Below are 19,837 nucleotides of genomic sequence, written 5' to 3' on the forward strand. Positions count from 1 at the left end.
AATGTGATTTTCTGTTTTTTTTTTAATTTAGATTCTGTTGTTCCCAGTTGAAGCGTACCTATGATAAGAATTACAGATCTCTCCATCCTTAGTGGGTGGGAAAACTTGCAAAATCGGCAGTGTATCCAATACTTATTTTCCCCACTGTATTCACATGTTTGATTTACATATACATTTTTTTTTATTATTAAAGTGGTTTAAAAAATTCAGAATTGTGAATTAAAGAAATGGTTTGTGTTACCATTTTCTGACACTCAGAACTACTTAATTTTCCTTTGATCGAACTGTGTGAGGGCTTGTTCTTTGAGTGATTACACAATGTTTTTATTTATACCTTTTTGGGTAGCAATAATGTTTTGATTCCTTTTTATTGCAATTTTTTTCCTGATGTGTTTTGATTTTTTTTTATTACTATGGCATTTACTGTTGGGTAAATTAATTTCTTGTTTGGATAGATTGGACTTTTTTTTTTAACGTGAAAACTACAAATTTGCTTTTTCGCTATTTTTAAAGAGGGTAAAAAGGTTTCCCGTTTCCTTTGGGTACTTGAACCTTCAATTGATTGCTTTTTCTATAAACTTTATTGAAATAGACAGTATGTAATCAAAATTACGTTCTCCTATGAAAACCAGCCACAAGCCGGCGTAGCAATCCACTGACCTCCACAATTGAGCTGAGACAGCCAATGAGAACCAGTGCTCGCATACAACGGTGATCCTATTATTGAGATGCCACTATCAGTGATTAATAGCAGTACATAAATGGTCGATGTTACTACAGCAAGAAGCCAGCGGGGTATCACAGCACACATCTCCTGGGTTTGGGACAGGCTCAATACACTGTCAGTATCTCCCTTCAGTCCATGTTGCTGTCTACTGGCTGACTCTGAAATGTATTTCAGGAAGTGGGGTGAGTCTTTGTCCCTCTGCTCCTGCTCTCCTGTCTGTCAAACTGTATACAGGCATAAAAGCACCAATGGTCTTCTATTTGGGGCAGGGAGCAATACATGCTCAGAAGGAAGAAAAGTAAGTTCCAGCAACTATAGTGCTGTCAGAATGCAGATGAACCACCCAGTCTAAAAAAAAGTGTTTCTGGACATATTAGAATAATATGTGCATCAAAAGCAGTATTTACTTTTTGTGAAGGGTGATATCAGAAAGACTGTCATTTTATATAGATTTTATAGAAAAGGTATGCTTTAATGATGCTAGAAAGCCACATTGCTTATATAATATTATTTTCATCAATCAAAAGTTCATGTAATTATATGAATTTTGTTCTTTAAGGGAATGTGTCATTCTAAAATACTGTATGCATTCTTTAAATCATTTATGTTAAACATGGTGATGTTTTTTAAATCATTATAATAAAGGGAATGTGTAAACAGGTTTTTCGAATCTGATCTGAGAGCAGCATGTTATAGGGGCTCAGACCCTGATTCCAGTGATGATTCTCTCACTGGACTGTGTGTTTTGCTGTTTCAATAATATCAGTGTTTTATCGGCAGGAGATGATCACTACAGGACTATGTCCTGTGTAACCCCACTCCACCAATGATTAGCAGCTTTCTGTGAATGTAAAGTGTACACAGAAAGCTGTCAGTCAGCGGTATAGGGGCGGGGTTACATTAGGCTCAGCATTCTGTGCACTGAGATCTGCAGCAGAGAAAACAGTGATTGTATCAAATTGACAACATGCAGACCAGCAAGTAACACATCGCTGGAATCAGGATCTCAGCTCCTACTTCATCCTGCTCTCAGATTACATAGCAAAAGCCTGCTGACAGATTCCTTTTAAGTAAACGATCTTAACTTACAGTTTTGGTCACAATGATGTTACTTTTTGCCAGTTAATTACATAATCATCATAGGCAGAAATACAGTAACCGGTATAATGTTTGTGCCGATAATACAGGCTCCACTATTAAAAACTGGGTGATGGTAAAGCTCAGTCCATCTCACCTCAGCCCCAGTCAGAGAGCATACCACAAACACTCTCCTATATACGTAACTCCGTGAACATCTCTATTGCTTCCTGTGTGCATATGACTGCTATGAATGCTGTTGATGTTAATCGTGTACAGAAAAACTATATATATTATATATACATCTCCAATAAGAAAGTAAAATCAGTCTAGAAAAAAAGAATATATCACTACCTCGTTTTATCTGTTACAAAACAACATAGGATGCGTTCCCTTTAAAGATGGGCTAATTTTTCAGCTAAGTTCACCTTTCACAGATTTCCCAGCAGTTCACAATTTGTGCGCCATTTGGATTGATTTGGTTAATTATTTAGTCATGTTTGAAAATAACTGTTGTGGCCATAATAGATAAATCAATGCTTTCATTATATTCTATGACCGATAAATCAGGCAAATATTTTATTTAATAGCCCTATGACCCATTAAGTATTTATATATATCAAGCCGCCTCCCTCCCTTTGGTGCGGGCTCCGGTGTTGAGCCCGCGCCTTTTCTGGCATATGCTGATCAGCTGTCATACGCACCAAACAGCCGCGGATGGAATCGCAATCTACCAGTGGCTGTTAACATGTTAAATGCCGCTGTCTATCTCTGACAGCAGCATTTAACTGGTGCCAACAGGATGCACATCATTAGCACCGCCCATTGACACCTGTGTCACATGATTGCGGGGTGCCGATGGGATAGCCTGACAACCTGGGGTCTGCAGCAGACCCCTGTGGTTGTCAATGCTGAACTGCTATAAGAGCCACCACACATAGCGGGGCTGCAGCAGAAGATCGCAGCTTTAAGTGTCCTAAGAAGACTGTTGAAGCATGTAAAAAGTAAAAAAAAAAGTTTTTAAAAATATAAAAAAAGTAATATAAAAGTTCAAATCACCTCCCTTTTGGCCCATTCAAAATAAAACAATAAAAAAAACCCCACAAAAATACACATATTTGGCATTGCCGCGTTTAGAATCACCTGAACTATCAAAATATACAAGAAAAAATATCAAAACGCCAGAAATACCTTTTTTCTTTTTTTTTTCTTTTACAAACTTTGAATTTGTTATAATATTTTTTTTTAAGAAAAGTACAATAAAATGTGAGAAGTAACATTTATTTTCTATGTCTGGCTTTTTCTATGAACCCTACCATTGACCAATATAATAAGTTGAACATATTTTTTTCTTACAGAAGTGTTCCACCCCATATGCCAAAATTAGAATTTCTTCATGCTATGAGCTCTTTGTGGTGAGGGTATGCACAATAACGCTTACAGCAGGTCTGTTTACTCAGATGGAGTGTCAAAAATACATCAAGCATATGATGTTATCAGCAAAATTTGGTTTACATCAAAAACTCTCAGCACATGAAAACCATGCTTCCATTTACTGGCTTAAAAGGAACCATATGGAAATCACTGATGTAAAAATAAAACCAGCCAGAGTTGGCACTAGAAAATGTTGGCCTGAGGGGCAAGAAAAGAAATGCATCCAAAATGCTGTATTGTGGGCAGCAATAACTGCAATGCTATTTTGCTACAGAAGAAATCTTAAATGGAATCTGTCAGCAGGATTTCACCTCCAAAAAATATGAAATATATAAACGTAGCTTTTTCAAAGACAAGTCCAGCAAAACCTTTACATGGCCAGTCCGTTCTGCTGTTACTGAGAAATCAGAGTTTGAATTGCTGTGCAAGTGAGGCTGTAGATCTGAAGCCTCTGTCACTCCAGCTCTATTCCCCACCCAATACCACCTGTATCCCAATATCACCTATGCTGTGTGACAATGTAAGGGGTGTACCGGGACCGTGTGATGTTCCGTGATGTTCCACCCATTTGATAGTTAAATGTATATGATGCTGTATGTATATTATGTGAAGATTCCTTATACTTGTATAAATATACATATACTTGTTCTGCTATACATTGTAGTATAGGCATAGGGAAAGTGCAGTACCCAAATTTAGCCACAAGATGGGGTAAATTGTAGTTTTATGCATAGTACTGTACATAGTATGGTAGGAAATTAGCATAGGAGTTTCACAGACTAAATAGTTAATGTAGGAGGGGTCAGCTTCAGCTAAGAGAAGGAGAACTTCCTCATCGGAGACAGACAGGCCCACGGTGCCCAAATCACCTAAACGGGCATAAGTGCCCAGGACTATAGCACGGACTTCAGAATCATAGCAGTGACCATGCAACATTATGATAAGTGAGTAGCCCAGCCATCTGCAGTAAAGGCCAGGAAAGCAGCAGGACAGAACTACAGAGGGCTACAGCAGTGTGGTGCAGAAGCAGAAGGAAAGGCCAGGAAAGTACAGGGATGCAGGAGGCTCCATGATATGGCAACTTATCGCATGGGCCGATGCCCTCAGATCCAGGGCAAAACAGCTGAGGCAATCCCCAACCACAGTGAGTGTAAGCAGAGAGGATGCTGCATTACCGTTATAGGTGGTAGGTCCCCGTAATGTACTGGAGGCCATAGGAAGTACCACAGGAGAAGCTATGACAGTACAGAAGGGCAGGTCACTCGCCATGTGGCAACTGATTTTGGGTACAGATAATCTGATGTTTGGGGCGAAACAGAGGAGTGTCTAACCGTGGCAGAGCAAAACAGGGAGGACACTGATAAACCATATGGTACGGGAACGTGCTGAATGACAGTGAGAGAAGTACAGGGAAAGAGGAAGAAATGTGTAATGTTGAATATGTGAATAATGCTGTGAAATACTTGGATGTGCTGAGAAATGAAAACAGTAAAGTTGTTCTGTTTCAAGTTGAAATGAACTGTGTCTCAATCCATGCAAAATCTTTTGCAGACAGTCTTCGGTGGTGCAGAAGAGGTCTTGATGATGCTGGACCTGAAGTCACAGGTATGCTGACTAATGGACATTATTTTAATGTAATGGGAGGCCAGGGCCTAGAAGCCCCGGTGTCCTCGGCTATGACTACAGCCCTGGCCCTCTCTCACAACTTCAGGTAAAGTAGTCTTCAGTCAAGCAGGCGAAGGTGGCGCTTGAATTAAAACTGATGTAACATGAATGAAGTACATTATACAAAGAACAAAAGAGAAAAGCAATATATCTACATATGGGAACTCCATAAAATGTACAAAAGGTAAATTTTATTTATACATCAATACCTGACAAATACACAAAACAGCAAAAAACATTAAAAACAGATTAAAAGATGCAAAAAATTGCAATCATCTCAAATCATGAAATAATGATATGATGATACTCCCACAGCAGAAAAACCCCACATTGCAATAGTAACATTGGGTAAATATCAAACAAGCCACCTCAACATATTGAATATCACAAACAATATATGTAAAATAGTGTAGTCATACATAGACCAAAAGGTCTGTGTATGTGAGGTGTAAAAAGCTGCTATTCACAGCACCCCCCACTCCTTAACCACACTAGCTGCTTCCAGCATTTTCTGGCATTATATATCTTTATGCTGAACATCATCTGGTCCCTATGCATCTACAGGGTCTATAAGCTTTCCTTTTTTGGGTCAGGCATTGAACAATTGTGTGGGTTTTTTTTTTTTTGCTGTTAACTCTTTTTTGGCTCATGTGGTGCTGTGAATAGCGGCTTTTACACCTCACATACACAGACCTTTTGGTCTATGTATGACTGCACTATTTTACATATATTGTTTGTGATATTCAATATGTTGAGGTGGCTTGTTTGATATTTACCCAATGTTACTATTGCAATGTGGAGTTTTTCTGCTGTGGGAGTATCATCATATCATTATTTCATGATTTGAGATGATTGCAAATTTTTGCATCTTTTAGGCTAATTTCACACTTGCTTTTTTTTGCAGCGCGTTTTTCCCGCAAAAAAATGCATTGAAAAAACGCATACAAAAGCATACAACTGCTGCGTTTTTTTCAAGCATTTTTATGAGCATGCATGAAAAAAACGCAGCGTTTTTATGCGTTTTTAGTGCGTTTTTACCGCGTTTGCGTTTTTTCCAAACATTAGGTGGCCCCTCACACTAACCCAAACCATGACTTTATTAACCCTAACCCTAACCCTGACCCTAACCCTGACCCTAACCCTAACCCTAACCCTGACCCTAACCCTAACCCTGACCCTAACCCTTAACCAAACCATACTTAACCCTAACCCAAACCCTAAACCCTAACTAACCCTAACCCTGACCCTAACCCTAACCCTAACCCTAACCCTGACCCTGACCCTAACCCTGACCCTAACCCTTAACCAAACCATACTTAACCCTAACCCAAACCCTAAACCCTAACTAACCCTAACTCTAACCCAAACCCCTAAATTCCATGGTTAACAAAAAAAAACGCATGTGCAAAAAAACGCATACATAAGCATGCCAATGCGCACATATGCGCACCCATAGACTTATAATGGGTGTCTTGCTGTAAAAAAACGCATTGCGCACGCATGCGTTTTTTTGAGGCAAGTCGGACGCCCAAAAAATGCAACAGGATGCATTTTGTGCGCCCGAGCGCATACCGCAAAAAACCGCATGCGCGCAAAAACGCATACAAACGCGTGTGTATGCGCACATAAGCGCATCCCATGCAAAGTATAGGGAAAAAAATCGCATGCGTTTTTTAGCGCTAAAATCCCGCGAAAAAAAAAACGCAAGTGTGAAACCAGCCTCAATCTGTTTTTAATGTTTTTTGCTGTTTTGTGTATGTGTCAGGTATTGATGTATAAATAAAATTTACCTTTTGTACATTTTGTGGAGTTCCCATATGTAGATATATATTGTTTTTCTCTTTTGTTCTTTGTATAATGTATTTTTGAATATATCTTTGGTGAACCCACTTTTGACTAATTTGGCTGTGCCCTCTGTCCATATATTATTGCATGAATGAAGTACATGTTTCAGGATATAAAGAACCTATATTCTTCTTGGCAGAACTTCATACACTCATTAGAAAACTACTAAGGCTACTTTCACACTTGCGTTTTTTTGCGCTGCGCTCCGTGCGCAGTGCAAACGCACATAAAAAACGCATCATGCGTTTTTGTGTATTTTTTTTGCGCTGACGTGCGCATTACCATGCGCACGTCAGCGCACCCATAGACTATGATGTGTTTTTGGGTGAATTTTGTGCGCATTGCGTGGGCATGCGTTTTTTTGAGACAGGTCGGCGCACAAAAAATGCAACAGGATGCATTTTGTGCGCCCGAGCGCACACTACAAAAAAAATGCATGCGCATACAAACGCGTACAAATGCATGTCTATGCGCACCAATGTTAAGTATAGGGAAACAAATGCATGTTTTTTTTGCGCAAAAACACAGCGCAAAAAAACGCAAGTGTGAAACCAGCCTAAGTCTTCTTTCCCAAAGCTTGTATCTAAAGGTATTAATGGGAACCTGTCATCTGATTCATGGTTTAGACACTGGCTGCTTTATATGTTTTACTCTGAAATGATGCAAAGCCAGTGGGGAACTTTAGCTCCAATTCATCAAGAGGAATGTTGTTCATGCCAGTCTCGATAAGAGGGAATGTTGGAGTCACAGACCTCAAATTCATTAAGAGAGTGGAGTAAGATTTGTGGCATAAAATATGTCACCACTCGTCATGAATGAGATGCGCATACATTGCCAATCCCCTCCTGCCTCTATCCCACCCCAGCTCCACTTATTTAAGTGAAGCTGTCCAAGCCTGAGGTGAAAACAGCAAAAGTCGCAAAATTTTTGCCTAGCTACGTGGTGCACAAAAAATTAGTTTCAAACTTTTTTAGGCTAGATTTCTGTCATAATTGCTTTGCTGTATCAGGGCATATGTGTATCTGCTAACTAGTACAACGCATATATGTCCAGGGGCTTCTCCCCGTCCAGCCCCCCAAGACAGACAGGTCTCTCCCTTTGAGTGTCCAGAGGTATTGACCCATTAGTCAAAAGGACCAGGGTGTAGACTGGCCTCAGACTAGTCATTCAAGACAGCTATCTCATGTCCGGCCTTTCAAAGTATGTTTTCTTTAAAATGCCGCAGCTAGATTTTGAGTCATACTGTTGGGGTTCGAGCACCATGAATTAGATGACAGGTTCACTTTAAACTAAAAAATCTGGGAGTGACAATATTTTTGTCAGGTTACATTACAGGTTTTACAGGGTTAAAAACAAGCAGACAAGTAAGTTGACCTAACAACAAATTGAGAAAAGTAGATTCAACTTACATCATAAATATGCCTTAGAAAAATGGAAAATAAGTTTCAAAATGTAAATTAAATGCAAATAAATGCAGTACCTTGTACAGTACTGTTAATTTAGTAATGCATTTAATCAATATCTAATATATTGAAAAACTAAACTTTTAGGGTACCCGTGTGGCTAGCATAAGTGTGCTGCACAGTGCCTTGTGATGCTTCCTACCCAGAACTCAGTACCGCTAGGTTACAGCACTATCAGTCTATCAGTCTTCTGAAAATTATTTTTTAAAATTCACAGATAACAGTATAAAATGGAAGTAAGGAAACTATACTTACAGCATGATGATATTGGCACACTAATAGCCAAGAATATCCAAGCGATATCCATTTTGCTTAGACAAATGGTCTCTCTGTGTTGGGGTTGACTGCCATCCTCTGTTACATGGGAAATATTGCCAGGAACCCCAGGTCTCCATGTTCCTGCAGGAACTAGCCTATTTAGAAAATTTCCAGTTGCTGTGGATCCAGCTGTAGACATAATAATGGGACTCATTGTAGTTGCATCCGTAGACAGAAACACTGGTACTATGGTAGCATTTTTTGGTACCATTTGCTGTTTTGGAACAGTACTCTCTGTGGTTCCTTGTACCAGTGCCGTGGTCTTTAAAATTGAAGGGGTTGGCGTAAATGTGGTCATTCTCATAGTAGTGTGTGAAGTTCCATTTACTTGTCTTACAGAGAACAAGGAGCCATTTCTGTTTAGTACTTCCCATAGTTTATAATGATGGGGCTTAAAAGGCACTGACACTGACACTGATTCAGCATTCTGTAACACACCAGTGGTGGGATCTGGTGAGCCCACCATCTGTTCCTCTTGAGAAAGGCTCCGCAAGGTGCTATCACGATGAAAAGTGTCTGTAAGGAATCCATAAATCGTGCTAATATCATCAGTGGTGGTTGTAGTCCTCAGTGGTAAGCTTGGATGGAGATCATGGTTGAGGTAAGTTTCAATAGACTCAGTCAACTCCTTTTTCACATTTTGAGCCGTTTTCCTTTTATTGTGTGCATTTCCTGAATTTGCAACACCCTGAATATTGACAAATGGTGTTGCCATAAGCCTGTCATTGTAATCAACACCTTCACTGTGAAAAGGCGGCACGACGTCTGCAGGTTTTACAGACAGCCTGGTTCCCGGCCTTGCAGACTTCCTAACAAGTCCGGAGCTGAGACTTGGCATTACCATTGCTGCATTTGTACTTGTTTCCTTCAGTAAGTTATAAGATGGTAAAGTTGGATATTGTTCCTCAACTGAAAATACTTTTCTCTCTGCCTGTGCCAAAACGAGTAGAATACCTATGGGAAACAGCAAAACGTGTTGATCAGAAAAACGAACCCAAAATGTTTGTAAAATGCAGTTTACATGTATTGTAATGATCCATTGGATTGCGAGGACATGCTATCACTTTATTATCATGGGGGTCTGACATCAATGTCAGCAAGCAGTTAATCCTGAATGCTATATATGTGTTTTCAGCTATGCAAGCTTATATCTGGTAACCAGCTCTTTCAATCTCTGCTCTGAATCAACTCCTGTGTTTCTCCACTCCATTCAATGTCAGCAAGCAGTTAATCCTGAATGCTATATATGTGTTTTCAACTATGCAAGCTTATATCTGGTATATAGCTATTTCAACTTACTCTGCTTGTCCCCTTATGTTGTGAGGTCAAGAAACTTTTCAAAGTGCTTTATGATCCATGTAGTGCTGGACATCTGTTTATCTGACCACAACATTTTATTGGGTCCTGCTGTCTCAATTTAGTTTGATTGATTAATTAGAAGAGAGAGAGCACAAAACAAAACAAAACAAAAAAAAACTAAGCCTTAGCCTCCTATATATTCAGACATAGCTTGGGGGAGCATTTATGCAGGGGGCATTTATGCACATGTAATCGAAGTACATGTATCAAAGTACTGGCAGTTATAACATGGCAGTTAGACAGGGCAGGAGACAGGTAAGACATTTATATATATCTACTCCCTGTACATTTGGAGTACAACAAATATATACCATATGCATTTGTGTAATTTATATCCTGGCCACTGCATTCACACACATCCACCGCCCTGGCATTAACTCTCTACACTCCATCCATATCGGCCCCTTGCTCCTTTCCTCTCCTATGTATAGCACTCACGCTCTTTTCACATTGTTAAATTGCACAGATCCAGTCAGTCCCACCATTCAACATAAGAGACGCTCTCACAAATCACTTAACCATCTGCTCACTCTTTCTATCCTCCTTCTCCTAGTCGCAGGAGACATTGCTCCCAACCCTGGTCCCCCATGTTATAGAACGTCAAACCCCCATCTGCTACACTCAGAAACCCCTGTAATCTTATTAATATTCCCTGCATGCCATCTGTCTCTCTTAATTGTGCACTTTGGAATTCTCGCTCAGTGTGTAACAAACTCTCCTTCACTCATGACTTTTTCCTTTCTAATTCTCTTAACCTCCTGGCTCTTACTGAAACCTGGATCCAGCAGTCAGACACTACCGCTGCTGCTGCTCTTTCATATGGGGATCTACACTTCTCTCATACCCCAAGATCAGACAATAGAGCAGGTGGAGGCGTTGGTCTGCTCCTATCACCAAAATTTACCTTTTAGGTTATCCCTCAGCTACCCTCACTAGTCTTCCCTTCTTTTGAGGTCCATGCCGTCAGACTCTACACCCCCTTCTCCATGCGAGTGGCGGTGGTGTATCGTCCTCCCAGCCCCTCCCATCAGTTCCTGGATCATTTTGCCACTTGGCTTCCACATTTTCTCTCCTGTGACATCCCTACCCTCATCATGGGAGATTTCAACATCCCCATTGCTCTTCCCCTCTCCCCATCTGCTACTCACCTTTTATCTCTAACCTCCTCATTTGGCCTTTCGCAGCTTACTAATTCTCCAATGCATGAAGACAGAAACTCCCTCGACTTGGTCTTCTCTCGGCTTTGTGCAGTGGATGATTTTGCAAACTCCCCTCTCCCGCTCTCTGACCACAATCTTCTTTCATTCTCTATCAAGAACTGCCAGGCTGCTCAGGTCACCCCCACTGTCCATACTTATAGAAACATACAGGCCATTAACACCCAGAAACTTATGAAGAACTTGCAATCTTCATTGGCCCCTATCTCCTCACTCTCATGTCCTGATTCTGCATTGAAGCATTACAATGAAACACTTCAAAGTGCCCTGGATGAATTTGCACCCCCTGTAAATAGAACACCACAACACAGACGGCGACAACCCTGGCACACCCTGCAAACATGTTTCCTGCAGCGGTGTTCCAGGTGCGACGAACGTCTGTGGAGAAAATCCAATCTACACAAAGATTTCATCCATTATAAGTTTATGCTTAGAACATACAACACTGCCCTTCACCTCTCCAAGCAAACCTATTTCAACACCCTCATCACTTCACTGTCCAGTAACCCGAAACGTCTCTTTGACACTTTTCATTCTCTACTCAACCCAAGAGTACAGGTCCCAACCACGGAGCTCCGAGCTGATGATCTGGCCAATTATGTCAAAGAAAAAATTGACCAGATTTGACAGGAAATTTTCTCCCAATCACCTCATACCATGCACTGTCCTCCCTCCCCCACTGCATCCAGCTCACTCTCTGATTTTCAACCAGTCACAGAAGAAGAAGTAAGCAGGCTCCTTGCATCTTCTCGCCCAACCACTTGCACCAGTGACCCATTTCTGTCACATCTCCTCCAGTCCCTTTCCTCTGCTGTCACCCCTCACCTAACTAAAATATTTAACCTCTCTCTTCTGGTATCTTTCCCTCCTCATTTAAAAATGCCATCATACATCCACTACTTAAAAACCATCCCTCGACCGAACCTGGGCCGCTAACTATAGACCTGTCTCTAATCTTCCCTTCATCTCTAAACTCCTGGAACGCCTTGTCCACTCCCGTCTTATCCGCTATCTCTTTGATAACTCACTTCTCGACCCTCTCCAATCTGGTTTCCGCTCTTTACACTCTACTGAAACTGCCCTCACTAAAGTCTCTAATGATCTACTAACAGCTAAATCAAATGGTCATTACTCCATGCTAATTCTCTTGGATCTCTCTGCAGCATTCGACACTGTGGATCATCAGCTCCTCCTCACTATGCTCTGTTCCATTGGCCTCAAGGACACCGTTCTCTCCTGGTTCTCCTCCTATCTCTCTGACCGCTCCTTTACTGTATCTTTTGCCTGCTCTCACCTTTCCCTTACTGATGGGGTTCCTCAAGGATCGGTTCTAGGCCCCCTCCTCTTCTCCTTATACACTGCCCCTATTGGTCAAACAATCAGTAGATTTGGTTTCCAGTACCATCTCTATGCTGCTGACACCCAATTATACGCTTCTTCTCCTGACATCACGCCAGCCTTTCTACAAAACACCAGCGATTGTCTAAATGCTGTGTCTAACATCATGTCCTCACTATATCTGAAACTGAACCTGTCAAAGACTGAACTCCTTGTGTTTCCTCCCTCTACTAATGTACCTATACCCGACATTGCCATTTCTGTGTGTGGTTCCACTATTTCTCTCCAGCAACATGCCCGCTGTCTTGGGGTCATACTTGACTCCGAGCTTTCCTTTGCCCCCCACATTCGATCACTGGCTCGCTCTTGTCATCTGCACCTCAAAAACATTTCTAGAATCCGACCTTTTCTTACTTTTGACTCTGCAAAAACTCTTACTGTTTCTCTTATTCATTCTCGCCTCGACTATTGTAACTCTCTTCTAATCGGTCTCCCTCTTACCAAACTCTCCCCTCTCCAATCTGTCTTGAATGCTGCAGCCAGGATCATATTCCTCACCAATCGTTACACCGATGCCTCTACATTGTGCCAGTCGTTACAGTGGCTACCCATCCACTCCAGAATTCAGTATAAACTTATTACCCTCACCCACAAAGCCCTCCATGGCTCAGCACCACCCTACATCTCCTCCCTTGTTTCAGTATACCACCCTACCCGCGCCCTCCGTTCTGCTGATGACCTGAGGTTAGCATCCTCAGTAATCAGAACCTCCCACTCCCGTCTCCAAGACTTTACACGTGATGCGCCAATTATTTCGAATGCACTTCCCAGGTCAATACGATTAGTCCCCAATCCCCACAATTTTAAGCGTGCCCTGAAAACGCATTTATTCAGACTGGCCTATCGCCTCAACACATTAACCTAATCTATCCCTGTGTGGCACAGCCAAAAGTTTTGCCATAACCAGGTTCCCCGCATCATGTTCCTACATGCTTTATGCATCCATTAGCCCTCTGTGTCTGTACTGTTACACACTTAACATTATAGCTGGTCCATACAATCAGGGCAACTGTTACCACCCACCTTTCGTGTCTACCTCTTTCCTCATAGACTGTAAGCTTGCGAGCAGGGCCCTCATTCCTCTTGGTATTTGTTATAATCTATGTGATTTTTGTTATGCTGTAATGTCTATTGTCTGTACAAATCTCCTCTGAAATGTAAAGTGCTGCGGAATATGTCGGCGCTATAGGAATAAAATTTATTATTATTATTATCTGGAACCCCACCAATGCTTCGATTTAATAGGCTGCAATGCTGATTTAGCGCTAAATTTTCAGTGGATAGCGACCCTCTCGCCACTTGGCTTTGCAAGGAACTGCAACAAGCCCCTTTCACTTGGTAGGGTTTGTGCAGATAATCCGGCAATGGCAGCGCTTTGGATGAAGTGTATGTTTACTGAGTCCAAAGCGCTGCGGTCTATTGAACATAGGTGAATCCACATGTGATCACTGAACCGTGCGGATTCACCTTGTCCAATACATTCTATTGAGAAAGTGACATGTTGTGGTCTGGAAAGATGCGCCGCATGTCCATCTCCGCGGGTGAGCCACGGGTGTCTGTGGACGCATAGTGGGCATGGAATTTCTTGCGGTAACATCTACGCAGCATCCAACCCACAGTGCTTACTGATCCCCTGCACAAACCCTTAGGGGTACCTTGCAGGTCCCTGCAAAACCGCATGTTCGGACTCTGCTATACAGGTTAAAAAGAGTTGAAGAAAATGCGGTCTCTTCATTCTCAACCCTCATGATAATGAAATAATGGCATATCCTATTTTAAAAATTACTGAGTTATTTAGTTTGCAAATAGGAAAAATAGGGGCAACCTAATTACAACAGAAAAAAAATACCAAAATCAATGTAGTGTTTTTATCTGATGATCATTTCACACTCAATCCTGTACCACAACCAGGAGGCAGCTGCTACATCCACAGGAAATAAGCTATCTACATCAGCTTAGAAGTCTCCACAGAATATGCCATAAATGTCAGATAGACGTCCTGGCGGAGAGTGGATAGAGAGCTGGCCATGCATGTGCAGCTCTATTCACTCACTTTTTTGGGATGTATAGACATCCCAAGCCAATGAAGGATTAAAAAATAGAGTTGTAGTGTACAGTATGTCAAGTCAATTTTAAAAGAACTAATTGTATAAATCTTGCATATTTTACCTTTAAATCATACCTGTGGTTACATTTCGTAAAATATGTTATTATGGGACATTGTAATTTTATTCTGGCTATATACAATTTTCTACGAGTAGTACATATTAGACAGAGAATAGGAGGAGGAAGAGGATGGCGATGCAGCTGCAGTATTTTTGCCTTAGTTTCTCCTGTATGAGGGTCGCCTTGCTGTATGAGAGGGGAGGCAGCTAATCGGCAGAGTACACAGCAACCTGACATCACACCAAGAAGTGCTTACCCACTCAGCACAGCATTGTTTTTCCTTGCTGTCAGCTCTTGGCATGTCTGCGCTCTACTTTTTGGCCAAATTTTGTGCTAAGTATTTCATGTGTTTTCCCTAAATTTCAAAAGCCATTACGCTATTCACACTTGTATTTCACATTGACATGCCTTAGTGCAATTGAGTGCAACCATTTCCTCATTTTGATATGTAAGCTGTTTTTTGGTATGCACTTGTTCTGACTAGTTCTAGATGTGCCGTCAGTTTTCTGTAATTTGCGCTCTACTTAAACTACTGAGAAACAGTTTCCATTGACCGCTACTCAGGTTATCTTCAGTCTGTTTGCTTCTGTTCTGCCTGAATTTACCTTGTTGTGGCCTTGGCCCAGTTTCTGATGATTCTCCTGCTTCTGAATATGACCCTTTGGTACTGACCTCATGTGACAACCCTTCTTGCTGCTAGCTTGCTCAGCTGTCCAGCAGCCTGACCTGTGGCCACAACCCCGGGTTAACTGTTTAAGGCAAGGTTCCTCTACAGGTGTTAAAGCCCTATTAAGAGCTACCAGGCTACCATGAACAGTGCCCTCATAACAGATATGCCCTTCTCACCCTTGCAGAGCGTTACAAAATAGTTCATGAAATTTATCCATTCTGAGACTTCAAACTAAGCAACATACTTTCCTGACAATGACCCTGTTAACGGAGGCAAGAAGAGGCCTTGTGTGGTGTACTAAATCACAGATTAATGCTTAGCCATCAATGGTGATCTGTCTGAGACTCTATAATTCAGTCTTTTGATGAACTTTTGGCCAAGTTTTTATCCCAGGATTTTAGGAATGCTGCTTTCTTCTCAATCTAGAATCTCAGGATTTTAGAAAAAAAAGGGCTTAATGAGAAAAAGCATGGACATTTGGTATCTTGCAGAAAGAGGGAAACTATTTCACTTGTGCCACTGTAACAAGGTGGCACAGGGTGGTAACTGCAGGCGATTCCATTTCAAGCAACAGTCCACAAACACCCCGGCCCCTTGCACAGAAAACAGACAGGACAGATGCAACCCCAGGTAATTTACCTCTTCTCCACAGTCACTGCAGCACGGGCAATCACGATCCAGGAACACAGTTGTGATTCAACAGGGAAACAATTTATTGTAGAATACAAGAATTAGAGAAAGTGGATGCAGTAAATCAGGTGTAACTTTCTGCTCTTTGCCTAGTGCCCTTCACTGCCGTGTCAGTGGCAGCAACAGTAATAGTGGCAGTCCATAAGCCGATGTCTGAACGCTTATAACTTATAGTCCTCGGTGGGGCACTTACATAGTCCAGGTGCCCACTTCACTGCCCGTGGGTCCGAGGCAGCAGTCCTTGTCCCCTCCGAGGAGTCTGAAAAGCTCCCAGCCGCTGCTGAGCGCCTGCCAGGGGCACTGACTAGAACAGGAACTTCCTGTTCCTTTTTGGGGCTATTAACACAACCCCCTGGGTTAATCCCTTCTGTCCCTGTCTCTAACATGTGCATAGCAAACATATCAGGTACAGCACATTTTCTAAATACTTTTTTTTTTTTTTTAGTAAAAAAGGTACTCTTTATCGACTGCAATCTGTCAGGATTTTAAACATAGCAACTGCCAAGACATGGAATAGAACGGACTGTGTGGAGCACGAGACAGATGCAGTAAAACTGCCAGGCTGACTGAAATGGATGCTTATTTTTAGTCAGCTAAAGGAAAATGTGTATCTTCTCCTTTAGTCCAGCTCCACTCAGTGTCTTGTCAGGTTGACTGAACAGAGGAATGTGTGTTCATGATGAATGACCGATGAGGGGCAAAACTCCGTAATACTGTGTCTGCAAATTGAGATTCTGGATTGGATTTTATTCTAAGTCATGTGTGGCAAGGCTCGTTAAAGGGTCGTTATTGACTTTTAGGATTGTTACTTCCTATAGCTGGCACTAGAGATCTAGTCCTCTTCCTCTCTGAAGAAACAGCTTTCATATTTAATTTCACAGAGGAGAACTACAAAGCTTTATAAGCCTCCAAGCATTAGCATGCCAGGCTAGGCTTGCCACTGTCCACAAGGAAAAACATTACCCCTTGGATCCATCCAAACCAGATATCATACTTTGCACTGATGAGGGACAACACCTCAAAAGAATGTCCGCAAATTGAGATTCTGATTTGGTTTTTATCCTAAGTCATATTGCAAAGCTCATTGTAGGGTGGATAGTGACTTTTAGGATTGCTACTCCCAATAGGTGGCAATAGAGTAGTCCTTTTCCTCTCTGAAGAGGCAATTTGCATAGATGATGGCTGACAGGACACTACTCTGACGTGATCTCTGCCTCTTGCTTCACGCAGCCTGTCCTCCTACTGTGTGTGCCCTGAAATCTAGGACTGGTTGTGATTGATGGTAGCTTCTACAAGAGCATTCATCTGATACCATATTTTATTGATAATGTGTTGTGTTCATGTAATGTACTCTGAAGCACTAGTAATAAGCATAGCTGGGATTTTTTAAAATCATTATTGTTGGATCCAAAAAGAAGGGGTTAATTCTGCTGGATCACACGGTCACTCCTAGGAAATCTCTGCTGGTTGCCATGCAACCATATCGGTAATGCCGCATGTGGTGCACAGATTGAACTGTACCTGTCTCTTGAGCATTTTAATTTCCCAGAGAAAAAAAACAAAATCAGAGGAGAATTGAGGATTGAATAAATTATTTTTTATCATTTCCAGTTGAATGAAAAACAATAAAGTAGCATAGAGGCTAATGTGAATCACAAGGGGTAGACTGTCAGCAAAATAGACTGCTTTGGCATGTACTGCATGTCATTATGGGATTAAGGAGTTCATGTAAGTCAGAATATGTCTTCCATTATCATTAATAGTTGTAGCCAAGGAAATGCACATAGTAGAAGCAAAGCATGCAGCTGCTGTGGAGCCGAGGAAACCAGGGGGCCTCATCAGACTAACAAGTGAGGCGGTAACAGCAATATTTGACTTTCTCCAACAGGTAATTGGAAGGGGATCACAAGCTCTGGACCTTGGTGTATAAAACCATTGCAGTGTGATGGCATTACGCACCCTAGATACACACGTGGTCAAAATTGTTGGTACCCCTCATTTAATGATAGAAAAACCCACAATGGTGACAGAGATAAATTGAATTTGACAAAAGTACAGTAATAATAAATAAAAAATTTATGAAAATGAACAAATGAAAGTCAGACATTACATTTCAACCATGCTTCCACAGAATGCTTTAAAAAATAAAACTCATGAAATAGGCCTGGACAGAAATGATGGTATCCTTAACTTAATATTTTGTTGCACAACCTTTTGAGGCAATCACTGCAATCAAAATCCTGTAACTGTCAATGAGACTTCTGCACCTCTCAACAGGTATTTTGGCCCACTCCTCAAGACCAAACTGTTCCAGTTGTCTCGTGTTTGAAGGTTGCCTTTTCCAGATGACATGTTTCAGCTCTTTCCAAAGATGCTCAATAGGATTTAGGTCAGGGCTCATAGAAGGCCCTTCCGAATAGTCCAATGTTTCTTGGGTATTTTTAGCTGTATGTTTTAGGTCATTATGCTGATGCAAGACCCATGACCTGCGACTGAGACCAAGCTTTTTGACACTGGGCGTACATTTCTCTCTAGAATCCCTTGATAGTCTTGAGATTTCATTGTACCCTGCACAGATTCTAGACGCCCTGTGCCAGATGCAGTAGAGCAGCCCCAGAACATAACAGACTATATACCTACAGTATATGGAAAAGTAATACCAAACATATACTAAGAGAATATCTCAAAAAAGCTATGAATATCTATTATACCATATATCCCAAACAAAAGACATTCAAAGTACTGATGATAAAATTAGGTTTAGTGTATCACAGAAAAAAGAAAATATAACATACAATAGGTAATTAATAAAAAGACAAGATGTTTACAAAAGAAATTTATTCATAAAAAATTATATTAAAAATGCCAAGGTGTGCAGAGGGCATGGGATAAGCCACAATGGTTGTGGTAATAAAGATATGCATGTACAAGCCAGAAAAAAATCATTTTATATTAATTTTTTAAAAATGTGTCTCCTTGTGTATTGTAGTGCACATCAGTTAGTATGTATAGCCAATAAAGTGATCATAAAAATAAATAGTGTATATTCATGGCAAATATTATATAAATAGATGTGCAAAAAATATATATGCGTATATACTCGTGTGTAAGCCGACCCGTGTATAAGCTGACCCCCCTAATTTTGCCACAAAAAACTGGGAAAACTTATTGACTCACGATAAACGAGGAGGAGGTGTCGCATTGTATGTTAGAAACGCGTATATCTGCACAGAGATTGAAGCTTCAGAGACTGGGAGTTCTGTGGAAACTGTTTGGGTAAGAATACAAGGACAGAACAATGGAAAGGACACCATTGTAGGCATTTACTACAGGCCGCCTGTGCAAGCTGAAGATATGGATGAACTCTTTATGCATCAAATGGCCAAGTTCTCCAAAAAATATGACATAGTTGTCATGGGAGATTTCAACTATCCAGACATTTGTTGGGAATCTCTCTCAGGCAAAACTAACAGGTCAAGGAAATTCTTATCCTCTCTCGCTGACAACTTTATCTTCCAAAAGGTAGGGGAGAAAACAAGGGGAACTGCTACCTTGGATCTAATCCTTATAAACAGGGAGGAAATGGTTGAGGAGGTAAAAGTGGCTGGGACCCTAGGAGGTAGCGACCATGCTATTTTAGAATTTTGGATAACTAGAGGAGGAAGACCTGTGAAGACTCAGACGTCAAGGTTAGATTTCAGAAAGGCAGATTTTAAGGGATTCAGAAAGAGAATTGGAGGGATCCAATGGCTGGATATCCTTAAAGACAAAAATGTCCAGGAAGGATGGGAAATCTTGAAAAGTGAAA

The 19,837-nt window shown here is 41.2% G+C and overlaps 1 protein-coding gene across 2 annotated transcripts in view; it reads right to left on the minus strand.

The window, feature by feature from the left end:
• The window catches only part of TMEM108 (transmembrane protein 108), a 307,039-nt gene that overhangs the window by 35,651 nt on the left and 251,551 nt on the right, over window positions 1–19,837 (minus strand). For both annotated transcript variants that reach the window (XM_073569551.1, XM_073569543.1), the window contains exon 4: window positions 8,467–9,483. In XM_073569551.1, the coding sequence (XP_073425652.1) occupies window positions 8,467–9,483 (1,017 nt within the window). The remainder of the gene's footprint in view (window positions 1–8,466; window positions 9,484–19,837) is intronic.

This window comes from Dendrobates tinctorius, unplaced genomic scaffold, assembly GCF_039654945.1.
Source record: "Dendrobates tinctorius isolate UK_male_01 unplaced genomic scaffold, ASM3965494v1 ptg000005l, whole genome shotgun sequence".
NCBI lineage: Eukaryota > Metazoa > Chordata > Amphibia > Anura > Dendrobatidae > Dendrobates > Dendrobates tinctorius.